Below are 20,076 nucleotides of genomic sequence, written 5' to 3' on the forward strand. Positions count from 1 at the left end.
TTTGAAACTTACCATTTACCATGAGATAGAGGATGCAGACTCTAAGGCTGCCTTGAGAGCTCCCATTGCCTGTGCAGTGTACGGGCATCCCATACAGTGTGTGGACAAAGCGCCCAGAGAATGCAACGTGAAGCCAACCACAACCTGTGAAGATTTCATTCAGACTAAATCAATGAGGAAACAAAAGAAATGTAAGCACTGTCTTTATTCTGTGAAATTATAGAAGAGCTAATCTGAAAATGAACACCCCATACAGGTGAAGCCACAAACAGGACTCTGTGCACATCGCTGCTGGACTCTGTCACGGGCTTTGCTTAACCCAGTACCGGTAAGAGTCAGAAAAGTACCTTCTCCAGGATGAACCCTGACAGGACAGGAAGGAAGAGGCAGCCTGGAGGGGCAAACCCAGAACTCACTCTGGCCAAAACAGCAGCTTGTTTGCATTGGAACCGCCTTAACTTTATGTCCATCATCCCCAGATTGTTTTTTCCATCTCCTACAATACTGCATTCAGAAATGGTGGTGCAGCCCTTCATGGCAGCTTTCAGAGACAGGCCACCTGCACATGAGAAGTACATACCATGCATTAGGGGAACCAGTTTCCATAGTTATTCCATCCCTGACCAATGAGGTCCCCATTTCCACTCCAAGAACTGCCCATTCTTTATGTCCAGTTGGCTCCAAACCCACCAACCCATTCTTGTCTGTGCCAAACCAATGGAGAAGTGCTGCTCACATGTCCTCTGAGGGAGTGACTGAAACCTCAGCTTATCCTTTACCAACACTGGAACATCTGCCTGAAAGAAAGACCTGAGAAGGTGCTGGGTGCTTAACTTCCCATCCAGATTTCCTTGCTTCCGTTGCTAGCTTTTGCTCACACTGCTCATGTTTCTCTGCTGCACAGGATATGTAAGTCTGGAATATTCTGATGGACATTTTAATCTCAAATACAAGTAATGTATAAGGGTGCTTCATTAGATCCTCACCTTCCTTTGCTTCCCTATGCTGCTGCTTCCTCTGCACAGCTAATCACACCGCACACGTCTCCTCTATTCACAGCGGCCGATCAATCAAGTCAAGACAAGTTAGGAGCATGTTTTATTTCAGTGGTACACTGAATTAATTACACCACTCTATTTCCATGGCTGTGACTAAGAAAATTATTGTTTTCCTTCATGTTGTCTCGGTGAAACACCTTCTAATTCAGGGTTTGGACAGCACATCTATAAAGTGTATAGCAAAGACCTTCAGGCATCATATCATCACCTAGCAATATTGTCAACCATGCACAAGATCATTTTTTCCAGTCTGTTCCTACAGCAGCTGCCACTGCTCTTCATTTCCATGTTATTTTTCCTGCTTGCTGGAGCATGGTGGGACTGACATGAAATCTTTTATCTGTAGAAGGGGGAGTTAAACCTGGAACTTGCTGTCTACTTTCCTCTCTAATTACAGCTCCTGAGGCAGGAAAAGTATTTCTGAAGGACAGCGTTATGTGCTGCTGCTGACCCCAGTTGTTCAAAGGCTGGAGCTCCCTTGCAGGATCTTTGGGTACCCCATGCAGCATTCATGGGGAGGCACTTGTCCCGGGCTCTCTAGGAGCACAGGCACCACTATAACAGTGTCTTGTCCCCAGTGGCCAGTGTCACCTCATGAGAAAGCCAAAGCCTCTGTATTAGATTCACCTGAACCTCCACTAAGTAGGCAGCAGGCTGAGATCCAGATTCATCCTCATGCATCTCAGCTAGGGCCAGCAGGTTAAGGGTGTTGGTCAGATTTATCACATACCAGTATATCAGATTGTTTCCAGAGTCCAGTGCTGCCCTTGACGTCAGTTATGCCATGCTATGAGGAATCCCAACAGCTATCCATGCATGATGGAGAAGGAGGAAGAGAAAAGCACCCCTGCCCTTTTATCAGCTTTAAGAATGTTCTGTGTCAGTTCTGTACCTCGTCCTATATTTTTTCCTTCACATTTTTTGCCCATTTTTATTTCTCTGTGATGTTTCATCCCAGTAGGCTGGTTTCACCCATTTAACCAAAAAGGACACCCCCCCCCCCCCAAAAAAAAAAAAAAAGGTAGTTACCAGAATTCATTAACCCAGCAAGGTCAACACACTGGGTTTCAGATCCAGTGCAGTTCACGATTTCATTACCACACTGAAAGGAGTCCACGCTGTAGCAGGCAGGACACTGGTATCCATTGGGCACATTGTCCTCTGGTGGCACTGGAAGGAAAGAGGTGGACTGTAACTGGTTTTAGTGAGACAACAAGAGGAACAGACCCGGTGATGGCTTAGCTTGGAAGGCCTCACCTCAGGCCAGGGCAGACAGAGAGGGGACAGAGTATAAGGAAAAAGCTTACATGAGACAGAGATGGTTCGACAGTCATCACCTGTGCAGCAAGCCAAGTGGCTCCTTGCTTTTACCTTCCCATAGTTCATGGTGATAGGGCCAAGGTGACACATGCTGGATGGCAGGCAGGACTTGATGGATGACGGGATTGCCATCCCCCCTGTTACGAAGAGGCAGGCAGCAATAAGACATTAACCACAAGGTAATTCGCCTCCTCACCCATTATCTCCTCCAGCAGCAACTGCTAGGCAGCTGGCCTGGGGCCTGAGAGGTGTCTGTGGACAGCAGAGCTTCCCCAAAAAGCAGCACCGGTGGCTTTGGTGATCCCCTCAGAGGAACGAGGGTGCCATCGCATCTGAGACGCTAGTGAGGAATTTCTCCTTCTCCACATTGTGCTTAAAGTCAGGAGGAGAGCATGACTCCCCACGGGTGGCCTTGTCACAGATGTTCACCTTAGCCAGGATGTCCTAGCCACAGAGCTTATGGGGTGACACGTATGCCTCTGACCCGTGCTTCTTCATGGACAGGAGCACACAGTCCATCATAGCTACAAGCATCCTGACACAGGCAAATCTAGTCCTCCCCATCAACCAAACCCAAAAAGCGTAATGGGCAGTAGAACAGTTACACTGAGTCTACTGAGGCCCCTCCAGCACTTCAAGGATGAAGGGTGGCTTTGCACAAGCAGAAGGAAGATATGCACTGAAGCTGCCAGCACGAAAGCTGGTAGGATATGAGCCAACTTCCAGTCTAAATGCCCAGTCACATCACTGACGATGGGCAATGACTAGAACTGTGCCACTAACATAACCAATTGTGCAGTTATCTCAGTGCTCAGCACTCATCCTTGGCTTATCAACCATGGGGACAAAATGATAGCTCAGCCCTGGTGGTGCCAGATAACTGCCTGGTGTCCCCTTCCCTTTTCAAGGAAGGGAGCCAGATGCAGTGCAGTTTCTTCCTCCACCCATGGCCAGTGCACCCTCAATGCTAGATGCCAGCAGCCTCATGTCCCTCATGGTCCAGACTGTCAACCCAACCATTTAGCTTCGCCAGAACTAAAAACCCATGTCTCCTCTCAGTATGCTGCCTAGGTCCTCCCCTCCACAACTAAGAACCCAGTAGGAAACTGCTGCTTGAGATAGAGGAATAGAGAGCTTTTTCTATCCCAGACCATCACAATCCCTGGGTCCTCTGTCACTGAAAAGGAAAATGAGCAGCTTATCCAAAGACTCACTATAAAGCCAATTACAGAGGTGGGGAGAGACACTCATCTCCCATCCCAACTCCAAAAGCTTCACTGGCACACAGCCACAGTGAATGTCCTACCTACCTATCATGACCTCGTGCAGAATGATGCCGCAGGTATCTTCACCACCATTGCAGGTTTTCATGGGGCCAAAGCAGCTTTTTCCTATGCTGTGACAAACCTCACACTGAAGGGAAGTCCCTGGGGAAAGAAAGAGGACACATTTCTGGTGGCAGTCATGAGGGATCTCACTCCCCCTTTCATCAGATTGCTTTGCTTCAGCATTTAATCAGCACTTTTCATATTCCTCTTCCCTTATTTCCTCTGTTCCATTGCTCAATTTGTAGGTTCTCTTTTTATGATTAATATTATCACTTATTCTAGCATGAACTTGAATTCGGGCAAGTGAAGAAGGCCATTTTGGGTTATTTACATTAACCACCAGTACCAATCCAGCCTCCCTTGTCTGCTGTACAATGATGTTTGCTTGGTTTTCCTGGGGTTGCTAAGGAGAGCATCCCCACCCTCTGCCATCGCAGGCATTCAGGTGTCCCTGGATTCCAGGGCCCCAGATCCTCTCTTTGCTGTGAGCAGGGACACCCAAAGGTCTGGGGATCAAGAGGCTGCCAGGGGGTACTGACTCTGTATTTTCAAACTGGGGAATGACATATGTTTTGTAGGCGTTAGGGGAGACCAGTTTATCATCTGCCTCCTGGAGCATCTTAAGCAGACCAGAATATGAGGCAAAAACCACTTAGAAAGGAATAAAGTGTTTATCAAAGAAAACAACAGCATGTCTTCCCTGACTCACACTTAGTGGGACCCAAGGGTGTGTGTCAGTTCCATAAACCCAGGTACCTTGCAGTGGCTGTGATATCTACATGGGGTGGCAGGTAGGACACAAGACCTCCAAGACATCAGTGCTCTTCTGGAGCAGAGCTGAAGGACATACAGTGTCTAAAATGTGACACAACCCAAGGCATGGATTAATGAGACCATGGCCACCTCTCTGCAGTGCAAATCCCCCCAGATGAGGAGTTCACATGGCTCAAAAGGAAGAACAGATCCATGCACAGAGCGCCCATTCCCAGACCCCTTCCATGTCTCATAGCCCCACATGTCCCAGTGGAAAACTCACCTGGGTCCAGGAAAGCCAGGAAGAAGCTGAAGACAATGGATGCTTTCATGCTGGTGGGATGTAAGCAAAGGCAGCTGCCAAGTCTTGCTGAACACCGCACTATGTGCCACTAAGTGTGCCAGAAAGAGAAAGGGTTTTGTTGGTGTTGCAGAAGTGGTATTGAGGAAATGCTCTGAAGAATATACACACTGCAGAAACACAACCAGTGTTTGTTTTTTTTTTCATTTAAAGTGGAAGTTCTGCCTTTTCCTCCACATCAGCGTTGCAGTTTGTCTTTCCCCAGTCTAGAGTACGCAGCCTGTGGGGAAAGGCTGGCTTGTCTGGGGTCTATCAGGTATTTCTCTGGTGCGCTCTTTGTTTAAACATACAGCCTCTGCCATACATATGAATGATGGAGAAGAAACCATTTGAACAGCCCTGTTGTGCTCTCACTGTTAGGCCCAAAGACGCAAAGTGCAATAAGAGTCAGCCAGGAATCTTCCTCATGGCTGAGTTTTTCTGGCTGGTTTCCCATCTCCCTTCCCATCAGACAGTCAGGAGCTCTCATGCCCCAAGTACGGCAGCAAAGCAGACAGTGGCAAAGCAGTGAGCTTCATCTCCAAGCTGGCGTGCAGCTTCTGTTTGCAAAATGACTGCCAATGCACACCTTGGAGCAGGCACAGTCAAGGGTTCCCGGGGTTGAATACGTCAGAGCTGCAAAGTGGGTCCTCCAGGGTGGAGTTTTTGATATAAACTACTTGGAAGTTGATAAGAAAGTCTCCTATTGTACCTCTGGGCTCTAAATCAAACCAGCCAGCACGGAGAAAGCATCGATGTGGCTATGAGACAGCCTGGTCACAGTCTAGGTAATGTCATAGCAGGTTTTCAATGTCCTGAGATCTCATGATGACCTAATGACAAGCAGTAGTGACCAACTTGATGCTGGCTCAAAGGTTCCCTGCTCCATGTGCAGGTTTTATCGGGATGTGCTGCCTCACTGAAACCATTCCCTATACTGAAGGTATCTTCTAAACTCCTCTTGTGTACTAAATCGGACACAGCCGGTTAGTTTATGGTCCTCCGGGACTTTTTGTACTGACAGCAAGGAAGAACTGAAATCCCTTGTACCCTCTTGCAACTGCAGTATGAGCTTTTTGTGCAAGATGCTGCTTTTTGCTGTGTAGCACAGCAGGGCGCTAGGTTCATGTGGCCTCCAGATACAAGAGCAACACAAAAGAGTCCTCCACAGCAGGGGCATGAGCACCACAGAAGCAGAGGGGTAATGAATCACAAATACAAGGTTCAAGGATCTTCCAAGACTCATCTGGTCCATCCTGCTTCCCAGGACAAAGGCTGCCTGTGGGGATACATCATATAGCAGGGAAATCCAGTCTGGTGGGAAGGGAGTCTCACCTTGAGCCTGGAAGGGCTAAGTGCTATGTAAAAAGCAGAGGTATTTTCTCTGCTGAAGATTCCTATTGATGTGCAAATGAGCTCATTGCTGTTTCTGGTTCTACCAAAGACTTCCTGCAAAGCCATAGAGGAAAATCACAGATCTCACTGTTTCCACTCCTTTGCTTTGATTTTCTGTTTCTCTCTCCCACCTTACTATCTGCTTCTCCCATTTTGGACTAACCTCTTCAGGGGAAAAGTGATCTTGTGACATTTACAAATACATTGAGTAGTCTAAGCTAAGCCCACAGCACTATGAGAATGGAAGTCAGCGCAGTCACACTGCATAAAAGTCTGAGTCCCTCAAAGTCCACAAAGCTGGTACCACAAGAAGACAAGAGAGAATGATATCATCACCTTGGATTTCTTTTTCCACTCAGAAATGGTCTCATACCCCAGTCGATATGTTAGAATGAAGTCAAACTTCAGCCAGTCTGGGGTTAAAATTTGTTCCTTTTTTGTCTTAAACCTCAGACTGAATAAAACCCTATCAACAGGCAGGCTGGGATAGTCAGATGGGGGTGATTGCGCCATTTAACTACATGTGGGTCTGCAGACACAGACAGGGAGATGTGGCTGTCTTTGGTGATTTTATTTTCATGCCTTTTCATTTAAGATGATTACTGAAGTGCCTGGGGGATCTTCCCTGAATAACATGACTGCACTAGCCCCAGTGAATTATATTCAACTCACCTGTTTCCCACCTCTCGTGGAGGGAGGGTGTGAAGCTGCAGCCTTTTCATGTGCATTTTTAGAGATGAAATCAAGCATAACAAGGAGGAGCCACAATCTGCAGCAATAAGAGACCTGGAAAATAAGATTTAGGAGAGAAGGCAGAGACAATAAAGGTGTCACCCAGTCATATTTGTATCTGTAGAAACAAGAGCTGGATAAGAAAAACTACCACAGAGGGCTTACACTGGGAATTGGGAGAATTTTCTAAGTGTCAGTAGTGAAGCTTATTGCCTGGGAAGGTGTGGATCCTCCTTCCTGGGTGGCTTGGAAAAACAGGCTAGACATAGGCATTAGGAAATTATTTAAGCTGATAGGATCCTGCTCCAGGGCTCAGAGATGGACTAGATGTTCTCTCTCAAGATCCTTTCTAAATTGGTTCTTATTCTGTAACTTCACAGTGCTCATGAAGCCCCTGTCTTCTGCTGCATGTCCACGTTCCCAGAAGCAGAGAAGGGTGACAAGGACCGTCACACGCACAGGGAGGTGAGGCAGAGGCTGGGGAGGTCAGAAAAATCTGTGAGGTGAGAAGTCAGAAATCCAGTCCTGAAAACTGCATTGACTGGAAGGCGAGAAGAAGGGGTATGTTGAAGAGAAAGATGTCCAGCAAAAGAAAGATGCCCATCTAGGCTAGAGCTTGGATGAAAGTCATGCATGAATTTGTCATGCAAGTTCATGGCAGAAAATGATAGTGGAAATCTATGATTTTAAAGAATCATAGATTCATTTATGTTGGACAAGATCATCAAGTCCAATCATTAACTAAACACTGACAAGTCCGCCACTAAACCATGTCCCTAAGCACCATATACATGTCTTTTAAATACCTCCAGGGATGGTGGTTCCACTGATAATCTAGGCAGCCTGTTTCAATGCTTGACAACCCTTTTGGTGAAGAAATATTTCCTAATGTCCAGTTTAAACCTCCCCTTGCACACCTTGAGGCCATTTGCTCTCATTATAAGAATACAAACGTAAAGATACATCATCAGACCCGGATCAGAAAGATCTGGAAAAAGGAAGGGAAGTGGCAAAGGTGCAACAAATAAAAGAAAATACAGAAAGGGATGGGGGTAGCATAGCTTTGCAGGACTACAAGAAATCTGAAGGGTCTACAGGAAATCTGTAGAGGGGCTTTTTCCATGGGCATGTAGTGACAGCACAAGGGGGAATGGCTTTGAACTGATGCAGGAGAGATCAAGATGAGATTTTAGGCAGAAGCTCTTCCCTGTGAGGGTGCTGAGTTGCTCGCACAGGTTGCCCAGAGAAGCTGTGTCTGCCCCATCCCTGGCAGTGTTCAAGGCCAGGTTGGATGGGGCTTGGAGCAACCTGCTCTAGTGGAAGGTGTCCTTGCTCATGGCAGGGGGCTGGAACTGGATGAGCTTTAAGGTCCCTTCCAATCCAAACCATTCTGTGATTTTATACTGGGGAAAAGCCTTTTACCGACCTAACTGGGGTTGAAATGGAAGGAGATGCTCAAAAGGAGAATGACAATGATGGTTTTAGGAAAGAAGCAGTGCGATCTAAGCTAAGGCTGATCTGATGGTCAGATCAGAGGGGGCTGGGCTGAGCAGCCTGCTCCTGTGGTGAAATACTTGAGAACGATCCAGGAGGACGGGATGTCCCCGGGTTGAGGGTGAAGCTGACACAGCCCTGGACCAGGCAACTGGCTGCAGCCCTCATCCCGCACAGCAGCTGGGGCCCTGACGGCTGGGAACACCATGACCAAACTTCTCCTCCCAGCCCCTAGGAAGCCAGCAAAGCACTTTTTGCAACAGCAGGCAAAAACGAGAACCCAGGCAGAGCCACTGGCAATGCAACTGGTCAGCTCCGAGGCACAGCTCACACTGGCAATCTAAAACCTCGTTTGCAGCTATCCTGATCTGCAGAAATCATTTGAGGAACAGCTCAGATGTACTTGGGATTCGCTGGGATTCACATCTGATTCAGGAAGTCCCAACACTGCAGTAGCTGAGGCGGGCAGAGTAGTACAGAGACAGGATTTTCTTAGATGTTTGCTCTGCTGTTTAGAGCTCTGCTTACATCCACTGGTCTGTTGTTGTTGGGGATGTTTTTTTGCTGATTTCGAGAATTTCCTACCCCTGTACTCTGCTCTCATGAGACCTCACCTGGAGTATTGTGCGCAGTTCTGGTGTCCTCAACATAAAAACGACATGGAACTGTTGGAACAAGTCCAGAGGAGGCCACGAGGATGATCAGGGGACTGGAGCACCTCCTGCATGAAGACAGGCTTGAGAAAGTTGGGGCTGTTCAGCCTGGAGAAGAGAAGGTTGTGTGGAGACCTCATAGCAGCCTTCCAGTATCTGAAGGGGGCCTATAAGGATACTGGGAAGTGATTCTTCATTAGGAACTGCAGCAATAGAACAAGGAGTAATGGGTTAAAACTGAAACAGGGGAAGTTTAGACTGGATATATGGAAGAAGTTCTTTACTGTAAGGGTGGTGAGGCACTGGAATGGGTTGCCCAGGGAAGCTGTGAAAGCTCCATCGCTGGCGGTGTTCAAGACCAGGTTGGACGAGGCCTTGGGTGACATGGTTTAGTGTGAGGTGTCCCTCCCCATGGCAGGGGGGTTGGACCTTGATGATCTTAAGGTCCTTTCCAACCCTAACTATTCTATGATTCTATTTTCCAGGCTGCTATCCCCAGCAGAGCATGGGTATTGCACCCTGAATCCAGCTCTCCAGAGGAACATCTCTTGGGTGAGGGTCAGCCACACACCAGCAGCAGCTTGATGGGGTTGGGCTGGCTGCAGAGGAGCAGAGCAGCTCTCATTGCACCTGCTGCCACTGTCTGTAGCTGAATAGAGACAGGGAGCAGGTGATGCTCAAATCAAAGCAGAGACCTTGAGGAAGAGTATGGTCATGTGCATGCTCCAGGTCATGGATGATATATTCAGATGCATGTCACTATGTCAAGTTGAAGCCCTGTATACAGGGTCCTTGCATGGCTTGGATGCTCAGCTGGGGCCAGGGGCTAACCCAGGCTGGTGGTAGCCAGCACTACTGTCCCCACATTACCAGGACACAGCTCCAGCACCAGGATGGAGTAGCCATCATGCCCATAGTAGCCACTTTTAACCATAATCTGCCTCTTCTTCTTCTGCTAGAGGACAGTCCTGACTCTTAAGCCCCGTTAGGCTAACACTACACTAATACAGGGCTATCTGTGGCTGCAGGACCCACAGTGTACACTCCCAACAGCTCTAACACCATCAGCAGGAGAGAACAAGTTTAACAGTGTCCCCAAAGCCAATGGACAGCTTCTATGAGAGCAATAGAGCAAAGATCTTACCCCCTTTACGTGCAGCGCAGGAGGACAACTTGTTGGGACATTTCAACAGTGAAGTCAACCGCAATACATAAAAAGAGCTGTGGAAGAAGACTCAAGCCCACCCATTTTCTGAGACAATTCCTTGTTCTCTAGAACAGTGACTGGCAAAAGCTGCCGGTCTGGTTAACCAGGCACAGAAACATAAAACAGCAAGCCTAAAATATACAGGGATAAGTATGCCTGTCCCAGAAGGTGAGAACAGCAAGAGTGCCACTGTTTGCTTGCTGGCTGCAGGCTGAAGAAGATTTTGGCAGTCATTTGTTTCAGCTATGATTGCACAAATTAATAATCCAGGCAGGCAGTGAAAGATCAATATAAATTTGATTTCCACTCCTGATCAGGATCTTTCCAACAGCCCACAAGGCAGCCCCTCTGCTGTGTTCCCCCCAGTGGTTCAGAGGATCAAATGATGCCTACATGAGTGCTCATAGTCGCAAGGGTCTGTAAGTGAGGAAGTCAGTGTGTGCATGGAAGAGCAGTGTGGCTGCAGCAAGGTGCTAATCGGCAGGTGTTAATTTCCCCATAAGGATTCCTCCATACACAGACATGTACACACTTTGAAAGTGATGCTGCTGTTACTAATGGAGCACGAGCAACGTGGCAAGGGGAAATCACACTCGAAAATGGAGCTCATGCAGAGACCTATGTGGAGCTGCATCAAGAATGGGGTAAAGGGGGTCTTCAACATCCTGGTGCCACCATTGGCTTCAAGGGGCCTGCTCTGTCCTTGCTTCTGTCCCCACCCAGAAAACACCCCTAAGGGGTTGGTTTCCAGCCAGGTCAATCCCCTGAGGGAAGAGCTCCTGTTGGCAGAGGGTTTGTGAACCAAGGTGAAGTTGAAGGATGGAAATAATATGAAAGTAATAATGTAAAACTGATGCTTAAATGCTCTCTTCTGAGGCTAAAAAAGATGGTATTTAACATTCGTTTGCACATGTGCAACAACATGCTTGTGAAAATACACACAAATTACTGAATATTATCAAATCATATAACTTTGTTTTTCAAGAGATCAAGATGCTTAAAGGAGTGCAAGGGACACTTCATTTTACCTTTGATCCTACATCATTTATGGCAACAATGGCATTAATTCTGATGAATTTTTTGTACCTTAGCAAGTAATTACCTTTTCAATTGAAATAATTGCCATGGAATCCAGCTGCTTTTCAGGCACTGTGGAATGAAGATAAATTTGCATGCACATTAGCATGTTCAACGAGGTTTCTGTTCTGGCATGAGTGATCAGCAATGTTATCTTCAAGCAATCAAGACAATAGCAACTATCTAACCCACCAGTGGATGATGTGAAAAGTAAGTCCTTATTACATATAGTCCTTATTAGACATTCATATTCCAACCTCCTCTTCTGTGAGTTGCTTCAATATGTGACACATTTAGCATTTGCCAACAGCAGAGTTTGTTTGTTAGGATAGTTCCAGGCTGGTAGCTGGGGCAGACCAGTTTACCACTTTTACTGGTCCATTAAGATAAAGCTAATGCTGCCATGGGCTGGTATCAATAGACAATGAATGTATAAGAGGAGGGGAAGTCTTTTAATATAATGTTAATGCCTACACTTTTTACTTACTGGCAGTAGTTAGGAACCTCAAAATGGAATAGAAATTCAGCATTTCAGGCGTCACCTCTAAGTGGTCACTCAGGCAATTTGTGTCTGCTCTTGTGCCTTGGAAAACTGGCCTGACCCCATCTCTGCAACTTGACTCAATGTTCCTGAAAGTCTCTGCATCTTCTAAATGGCTTCCTTGCTTGCTGCTTTCTATAAAAAAAAAGACCCTCCCCTTCCATACAGCTGAAGCTTGGGGTTGGTGATGAAGGCCCCAAGTCCTGGGAAGCACAAGTGATTCCTTTTGCAGCATGCTGGAATTTGTGAAAGAAACAATGAAGAGAACTGAAATTTATAAACTACATTTAAAAGCCTTTTTTTTTTGTGGGCAAAAATGGAGCCAGCCCAAGCCAACCTGGAGATGAGGCACCCATGGATTGCAGGTGCTGGGCTGATCTGGGTGATATTGGAGAACAAGGATTCATTCAGTCCTTTACTCACCTGCTCCTTTCCTCCGGCTATGCACTCGTCCCATCTGGGTACCTCTGGCATGGGAAGCCTCCCTAAAACAGATGGCATGCTACTTAGAAACAGGAAATGTGTAATGAGTAAAGGGATTAATTTTTGCCCTTGATTGCTTTTATTCTTAAAAACATGACTTTATCACTTTCCCACCCTCTCTTCCCATCCAGTCAATTGCTAACCAAGTCCCACTGGCAGGAAACAAGATCTTATCATGAAAATGGTAAGTCATGGCTGAGTAAGACCCGCCTTGGAAATGGGCAGATGCAGCCAAATAACTGAAAAAGAAACAAAAATAAATGTTCTACCAATAGGCCCAAGACAAAAAGCTAAGCTGTGGCTACAAACGGTCCTCGTGGTGGGAAGCATTTGCATGCAGGTATTTCTTTGCACCATCACACGGATGCAGTGGCTGTGTTTATACCAGAAGTTCCAGACAACCTTATTTACCACGTTTTCTTAAGTTAGTGATCTGTAACTCACTGAGCCCTCATAACAATTTTTGGCATCCCATCTCTGAGATGTGTGACCTCACTCCATCGATACCATTGATTTCTGTTGTATTTTCCTGTGTGTGCAAAGCACACGTCATTCCTAATGAGCCCAGGTGTTGTGTGCTTATCAGTGCCAGCTTCAGCCTCTTCTTTCCACCCCTTTATTGAGAAACTTGTCGCATTGCATAAGGAAGAGCCTGGAAAGCCATGCCCTGAGGCACCAAGACATGATCCCAGCTTTCCAAATGATGCTCATCTTTCCTAATACTTTCCAATCCAACATTATTCATTGTGTGATAAGCATCGTAAAACAAAGCTATTCCCAGATGAGTGTGTCAGACAGCACTAAGAGCACATTTGCACAAAGCCAGTCTTGATCTGGGCAGATTTTCCAGTCAACAGTTGCTTTCAGAAAGCAAATGCTGTTGTGTGTCGTCCTGTTTGTTTTTAAGAGCTGAAAAAGACATGGTCTTTATTGTATTTTCTCACACATTGATAAGGAAATGCATCCATTGCCCAATGCAGGGTTAAACCCCGAGGCAGAACAACTGCTTGATAAGTTGTAATAGTGTGGGATGTGCAAATATTACAGCAAACATCAAGCAAATACCCAGAAACAGCAAACAATGCATGTCAGGGAAAAAGGCCCAAGCAAACCTCCACAGAGCTCAGTGTGGAGACATCTGTGGTAGCTCAGCATGAGCTGGTGCAGCTCATAGCACAACTCTGTGTGGAGCCACCAGCTCAGGTCCTGGAAGCAGCTGGGTGTTGAGGTGCCATGCTGACCCTCCAGGACCTAGAACAATAGAAGCCGCCCCGTGCGGCATGGAGATGCTCACACAGCATCCTCCCACCTGGTTGTACTGGTGACTGGGGGTCAGAAACTAGTGGCAGAGTTGCTGGTCAATATGCAGGGTTGTATATGCAACGAGGTAAATGGCTTTGACATTGCTTGTCCTCAGCTGGGCCGATTGGAAAGAGCCAGCAGAAGTTTTGAGCAGAAAAAGATGAACAGCCTTGCAAGGGACAGACAAACTGCTGCCTACTGTCCTGGTTTCAGCTGGGATAGGGTTAGTTTTTTTCACAGAAGCTAGCATAGTGCTGTGTTTTCGACTTTAGTCTGAGAGTAATGCTGGTAACACAGTGGTGTTTCAGTTGTTGTGAAGTAGCGCTTGTTCTAAATCAAGGACTTTTCATTCTCATGGTCTGACAGTGAGGAGGGGCACAAGAAGCCAGGAGAGAGCACAGCCAGGTCAGTTTACCTGAACTATACAAAGGGTATTTCATAGAACATCATGCTTAGTATATAAACTGGGGGAGCTGGCCAGGAACCATCAATTGCTGCTCAGGGTAAGCTGGGCATCAGTTTGTGGGTGTTGAGCAACAGCACTGTGTGTGCATCACTTGTGTTTCTTGGGGTTTACTACTCCACCTCCCTCCCTCAGTCCCTCTCCTTATACCTCACACTCTTCCTCTCCTTTTCACTAGTATTAATATTAGTATCACTATGACTATTACGTTTTGATTTATTTTTATTATTAATCTGTTCTTACCTCAACCCATGAGTTTTACCTTTGTCCAATTCCCCTCCACATCTCACCAGTGCTGGGGGGCTGGAGTGAGAGAGCGGCTGTGTGGTATTAGCTGCCAGCTGGGGTTAAACCATGACACCTACTCAGCCCAAAAAGGATGTGAACCAGAGTTTTCCCTCCCTAAAATACACCCTGGTTGTGGAGATAAAACCATTCTGGCACGGAGCTCTCTCTAGGGTAATGTATGATAATAAATGTATTTTCACACATAGGCTCTGATACTATAACCAAAAAGTGACTGGTTTCAGGAAGTCAGGAGACTAAGCTACAGACATCTTGAGGTCCTTTGCAAAGTGTTTGTTTATATGAAACCAGGTTTACAACAAGAATATGTGGCAATAAAAAGTTTATTAACATATCTATCAGTGGCATAGATGCAAACAAAATTCCCCCCAACACAGTCTCTAACAGGTTTGCCTCACATCTTCAAACCTGGGATATTATAAATATACCTGATAGGAGTGATATACTGATAAATAGGCAGGGTTTGTGTGTCTTTTAGACCTCAAGGGATCATCTGGGAAACCACAAGGTTTCAATGAGCCTGCCCCAGAAACATTAGGTTTTATGGAAACAGATTAAAAGAATTTACTTAACAGCTTAATTATGAAGTATAATGAGTAAATTAAAAAAATAATATCATACAGATAAGACATGGGAAATTCCAGTGCTAGTGGTAAGAAATGTATGGAAATGATAATTAGGTGGGTGCAGAATGAAAATAAAAACAAATGTGAAAGAAGAAAGGCAGATACATAAAACAGGGATTGTAAGATTATTAAAAGACTAGGGTCATTCCCTATTAGGCCAAAAAGTCCTCCATAGCATAACTTTTTTCGAGGAAGTTTTTGTCATCTTTATATTTGAACTATTGCATGAACATAGGGTGAAAGATTGAGGAATACAACTGGGATCTGTATCTCTGTGTTTCCTTAATGAGTCTTTCAGGTATCTCAGTTTGAGGAAAGCCAGAATTACATTCACTGTTTACATTGAAAACCTTAGTGTGAGGGTGATACAAAACAAAGACCTTGGTCACACTGGTGCTGCCTCCTGGAAAGGCACTAGGGCAGATGTGGGGGCTACAAGAGGGGATGTAGTGCCAGGAAGGACCTTGGTGAGGCAATATTCCTCCTCTCTATGACAGGGCCTTCTCAAAGTCATGATCCTAAGGAATACCTGTTGACAATGCGCAGGTATCTGATGTCTCTTGGGCTATGCCTGGTTAAGAACAAGCCAGTAATGCAACTAGTGAAAAGACTGATCTTTCCACTCTTTCACTTCATTAACCAAACTGATGAAAATAGAAAGCAGTGTCTTTTGGATCTAGAGAGAGATTCAGTTTCACTTCAAAGAAGTGTTTTAACACTTCTTCATGAATGAAAAACACATTTCTCCCCTGGGACTTTTATCTGATGCCCATGACAACTCATGTACTAGGAAGTCTGCAGCAAGCAGTGGGGAGCTCTGAGCAAGTGCTTTGAAAAGCAGAATATATCAGTATTTTAATAGTTTCTGAAGAAGGCCCCCGATCCCCCTCGGTGGAAAGACAGACCCTATGCAGGTCCATTCACTAAGGTCATGTAGCCAACCCTGTAAGTGCGTAGAGTAAAGGCAAATGAGGAAAAAAATCATGAAGGGGGTTCAACTTCTGCCTCCAGCCTGTGGTCACAGGCAGTTAAGGGAAACAAATTGCATGTATGGGGCAAAGGGAGCAAAAGCAAATGTTCACTGGAGGGAAAAATGGGCCTCAATGGGGCAGTTGCACACGGCCTCATGAGATGATAGCACTTCAGGAGCTGTGGCCGTGAACAGGGTGTCAGAAATTATCATCATGACCCTCTTGCCAGGCAGATCGGGAGCAGGATCCATGCCTACCAGCCAACCAAAGGCAGGCCATCGAGTGTCCAACACTGCACATCCAATAGTCCAGCAGCTGAGCTTGTGCTGTGAGGCACAGCTCAGGCCATGCGGCCAGGGAGAAACTTCAGAGGAGTTGTTTCCAATGAGACCGAGAACACAGAAATGCTGCTTCCCTCCTTCCTACTCTCCTGCCTGACTCAGGCAGAGGAGCTCAGTGTAAAACAAGTGGGCAATAGGCTCAGAAAAGGCTGGCGTGAAGCACCACTGCTTTACGATCTGTTAATTATGGACGCATCTGCACTTTAAGGAGCAGTCTGAATACAGCTGCATCCTTAGAAAAGAGCGTGACATCAGTGGTGAGAAATCTGCACATGCAGCTCCATGTGCAGAGGCAAAAGAGGATGCAAATAGGCTTGAAAGCAAAGATGAAGCTGGGGCTTTGAAAAGACTTACACATTCTTCCTATCAGACATCCCAAGACCAAACGGGATAAAGCATGGACTCCGCACACCCCAGCAATGGGATCTGGACTTCCCTGTCAGTTTTGTGGCTGAAGATCAAGATAGGTGCTTAATTTTGGGGCAGCACAGTAGCAGAGATGGGAACCTGAGCAGAGCTGTTAAGACAGGGCTCAAATCTGCTGAGTGCTCCTTTCTAGATGCTATGCTAAGCTGCTGATACAGGCTTGCTGTAGTTCCTGTGTCAGGTCTGAGAGTGACATGAGGACTTTTCAGATCCCGTAGGGCATTTCCAATGACATCTAATGCATGAGCCTTAGCCTGCAAGCTGAATCCCATCTGAGGAGCGTGTGCATTGCATTATCCCTGGAGGCCCTACAGCATTGCTCATATCAGGTGATCCAAAGTTATTAAACCCACAGATTCACAAGACACCTGAAGTGTTTTGCCTTATACAATCTCTAGGGAAATATAACTACAAGATCTAGCTATGCCAGCACTGTATGAAGGCATAGAAAGAGGCAACAACAGGTCTTAAATGTTTTAGCAAAGAGATCTGAACACAGAAAACTAAGTGACTTGCTCATGGTCTTACAGACAGCGTAAGTGCCCTGCCAAAAGTGATCTTGGAAAGGCTCTGCTGCCTGTACTTACATCTCTCAGCCCCCATGACAATCCCATTGCAGTGACAACCCCATGTGACAGGGTTAGAGACAGCAACAAGCCTCTGTTGCTCTGAAATCAATGCACAGGTGAGGCAAGATGCACAGCATCTCGCTAGGGTTGTTCCAGCTGCTCTGTTCCAAACACATCTCTTGTTATACCACTGTTGCTAAGGGAATAGCTTTTGTGTTTCACACAGGTTTGCTTCCATCAAGGCCTGCTATTTATAAACCAGGCAGAAAATAGCTGTGGGAGCACAGCTCTTGACCTGCCTTTTGTCCGTAATAAGGAATAGATACTTCCTGCCATACTGGCCTGTCAGAGCTGAGTTGTCCTTGAGGATGGAGGTGTGTAAGTACAAAGCTATTGCCCTCTCCATACGCATCCAAGGATTCAAGAGGGCTCTTAGTACCAGAAAACAGAAGCTAATTCCAGTGCTTACGTCTAACTTGACAGGCTTTGTTCTCGATCAGAACCAGCACGGTTTGTACTATGCCGTTTTTAGCTCAAATCAGACGTCATCTGACTGCATTAAGCTCATATGGTACCACATTGTGGGAGTTAAGCCAGGATCACCACTTCCTTCTTCCATATTATCTGCTCCCTACGTCTTTGTCCTTTTCCTTCTCCTTCCTTCTCCTTCTTCTCCCTTGCACCACCATGCCAATGCTCTTGTGCTCCCCTAGCAAGGCAGCTCAGGGAGCAGATCCATCTATCAATCACTCACCCAGCAACAAAGAGGGCAATATGGTCAGGCCATGTGTCCAAGCTGGCAGGGACAGAGAGGACAAGGTGGCAGCAGTGCACATTTGGCTTGGCTGACATTGGCAGGGACATACTAACCCTGTCTTTGGCAGAGCATGTGCTGGGTCGGGGGGCACATACGAAAGCACACCTGCTGCCTCAGGTCTGTATTATGCATCCTGGCTGACTGAATTTAAGTTTATTCAGGATTCAAACCTGTTTTGTTTCAAATCTGTGTTGTGACATGACCCAGCAGCACACAGACATGGAAATGAGGACTGTGGAAGCACAACCCATCTCCATCGTTTCTGCAGTCCCTGGCTTTTTTGCTGGGACCTCTTGCAGGGTCCAGGTTCATCCTCTGGGATGTGGGCATGTCTCCATCATGGAAAGAACAACTCAGTGGCCCTCCTGCAAGTGAACCTAAGGAATTAATTCTTCATCACATGGGGCTACACTGAAGTCACTCAGTATTTGAAAACTCAAATACACTATATAACTCTTATGACATCCCCATTCCAGGAATGAACTGGTGATTCCAATTTCCTAGACCTTCCTATGCCCCAGGCTGTCCAGGGTTTGGCTTCCTATAGATTCAAAGCTAAGTACACAATACTTAAGCTTGTCACCAATAACACAACATACCTGTAACGTAGGATCCCCCCTTCTTCTGGGCTGGCTGTGCTGACATTGACACCAAGAAGGAAAAGGCTGTTTCTTCTTCTTTTGCTCTCCACTATGAATCCATAGCGTCATACCAAAGAACATTGTTTCCAGGAGCTGGAAACTGGTTTGAATCAGGAGCTTGAACTGGTTTCCAAGAGGAAGAATGAAGAAAATCTACATAAAATCAAAACCAGAATTAAAACAGAGAAATTGTGGACAACAGGCCATTGCCTACTGATCCAAACTGCCTTTGGTCCCAAAGAAAATGACTGTCTTATTAATGTCACTAGGAGGAAGTCATGAGGATTGGTCATACTTGTTCTCTGCCAAGGTTACAGTTGACAAGAGTACAGTTTCCCAAGAGCAGCCTGCTGGCAAAGCCCCATTGTTTTCCACAGCCTAGATGAGGTCTCTCCTCATATTTCAGAGGTACCTTCCACCACCAGCGGGCTGTTCCTGCTGTTTGGAGAGCACCAGCTCAGCACACTGACCCCTCCAGAGTTAGCCCCTGCTTGCATTAGAGAAGGGCTCTGAGTCCCTTATGCAATATTTAACAAGCCCTCAAAGCTAGAGATGCTTTTGTCCCCATTTCAGCCTAGAGCATGGGTGCAAGACTCAGCTAGCCCAGAACTTTAACAAGGCATCACCAACATGAATCATTACTACCAGTTATGTGATTACTTAACATTCTGTATGCATAACTGGATGAAATCAGTTCTCTCCCCTCTCTTCTTTCTCCTTCATTCAATCCCCCCAATTATCTTCATCTACTGAAGCCAAGATCCTTTCAGTACCTCCAGCTTGCCAGCAAGAGCTGCCCTAGCTTGCTAGCTGAATTATAACACACCCTCCAAATAAGACTCTGGCTCAGAAATGTCTTAAGTGAGAATATCCCTTAGGTGTATAACAAGGAAAGCACAGTTGGATGAGTAATTGATTAAATTTGGATTGAATGGAAAAATCTAGTTGGGTCCTATTCTTAGTTTCCCTCTCCTGTACTTGCACAGATTGCGGCAGGTCCATTCTTGGGCCCAGAGTTGAGTTGAAGGCTCTGTGGTAACTTTCCTGCAGAGGTTTTCTGGCTCAGGGTCACTACCTGATATTCACAAACAGCTATTCTCTTGATGGTAACAGAGACCTGGGAGAGGGAACCCCAGGGCTGCATGAGTGGAAAGGAAGTAGCTCTGCTTGGGAGCTGATCTGAAGGGCTGTTTTGCAGTGGGATGATGCTCAGACATGGAGTACTTGACTGTA

The 20,076-nt window shown here is 46.2% G+C and overlaps 1 protein-coding gene across 1 annotated transcript in view; it reads right to left on the bottom strand.

Annotated features, from left to right (window-relative positions):
- Positions 1–186: 186 nt before the first annotated feature.
- Positions 187–20,076, bottom strand: part of LOC133281547 (phospholipase A2 inhibitor gamma subunit B-like) — a 140,644-nt gene continuing 120,754 nt past the window's right edge. Inside the window, exons 2-6 of the mRNA XM_061477241.1 lie at positions 4,743–4,841; positions 3,689–3,805; positions 2,366–2,515; positions 2,088–2,228; positions 187–559 (exon numbers count right to left, since the gene is read on the bottom strand). Coding sequence (XP_061333225.1) covers positions 336–559; positions 2,088–2,228; positions 2,366–2,515; positions 3,689–3,805; positions 4,743–4,841 — 731 coding nt within the window. The 3' untranslated portion in view covers positions 187–335. The remainder of the gene's footprint in view (positions 560–2,087; positions 2,229–2,365; positions 2,516–3,688; positions 3,806–4,742; positions 4,842–20,076) is intronic.

The sequence above is a fragment of the Pezoporus flaviventris genome, unplaced genomic scaffold, assembly GCF_033815535.1.
Source record: "Pezoporus flaviventris isolate CSIRO_AGI_PZ_B2104156 unplaced genomic scaffold, CSIRO_AGI_Pfla_v1 ptg000100l, whole genome shotgun sequence".
NCBI classification, from domain to species: domain Eukaryota; kingdom Metazoa; phylum Chordata; class Aves; order Psittaciformes; family Psittacidae; genus Pezoporus; species Pezoporus flaviventris.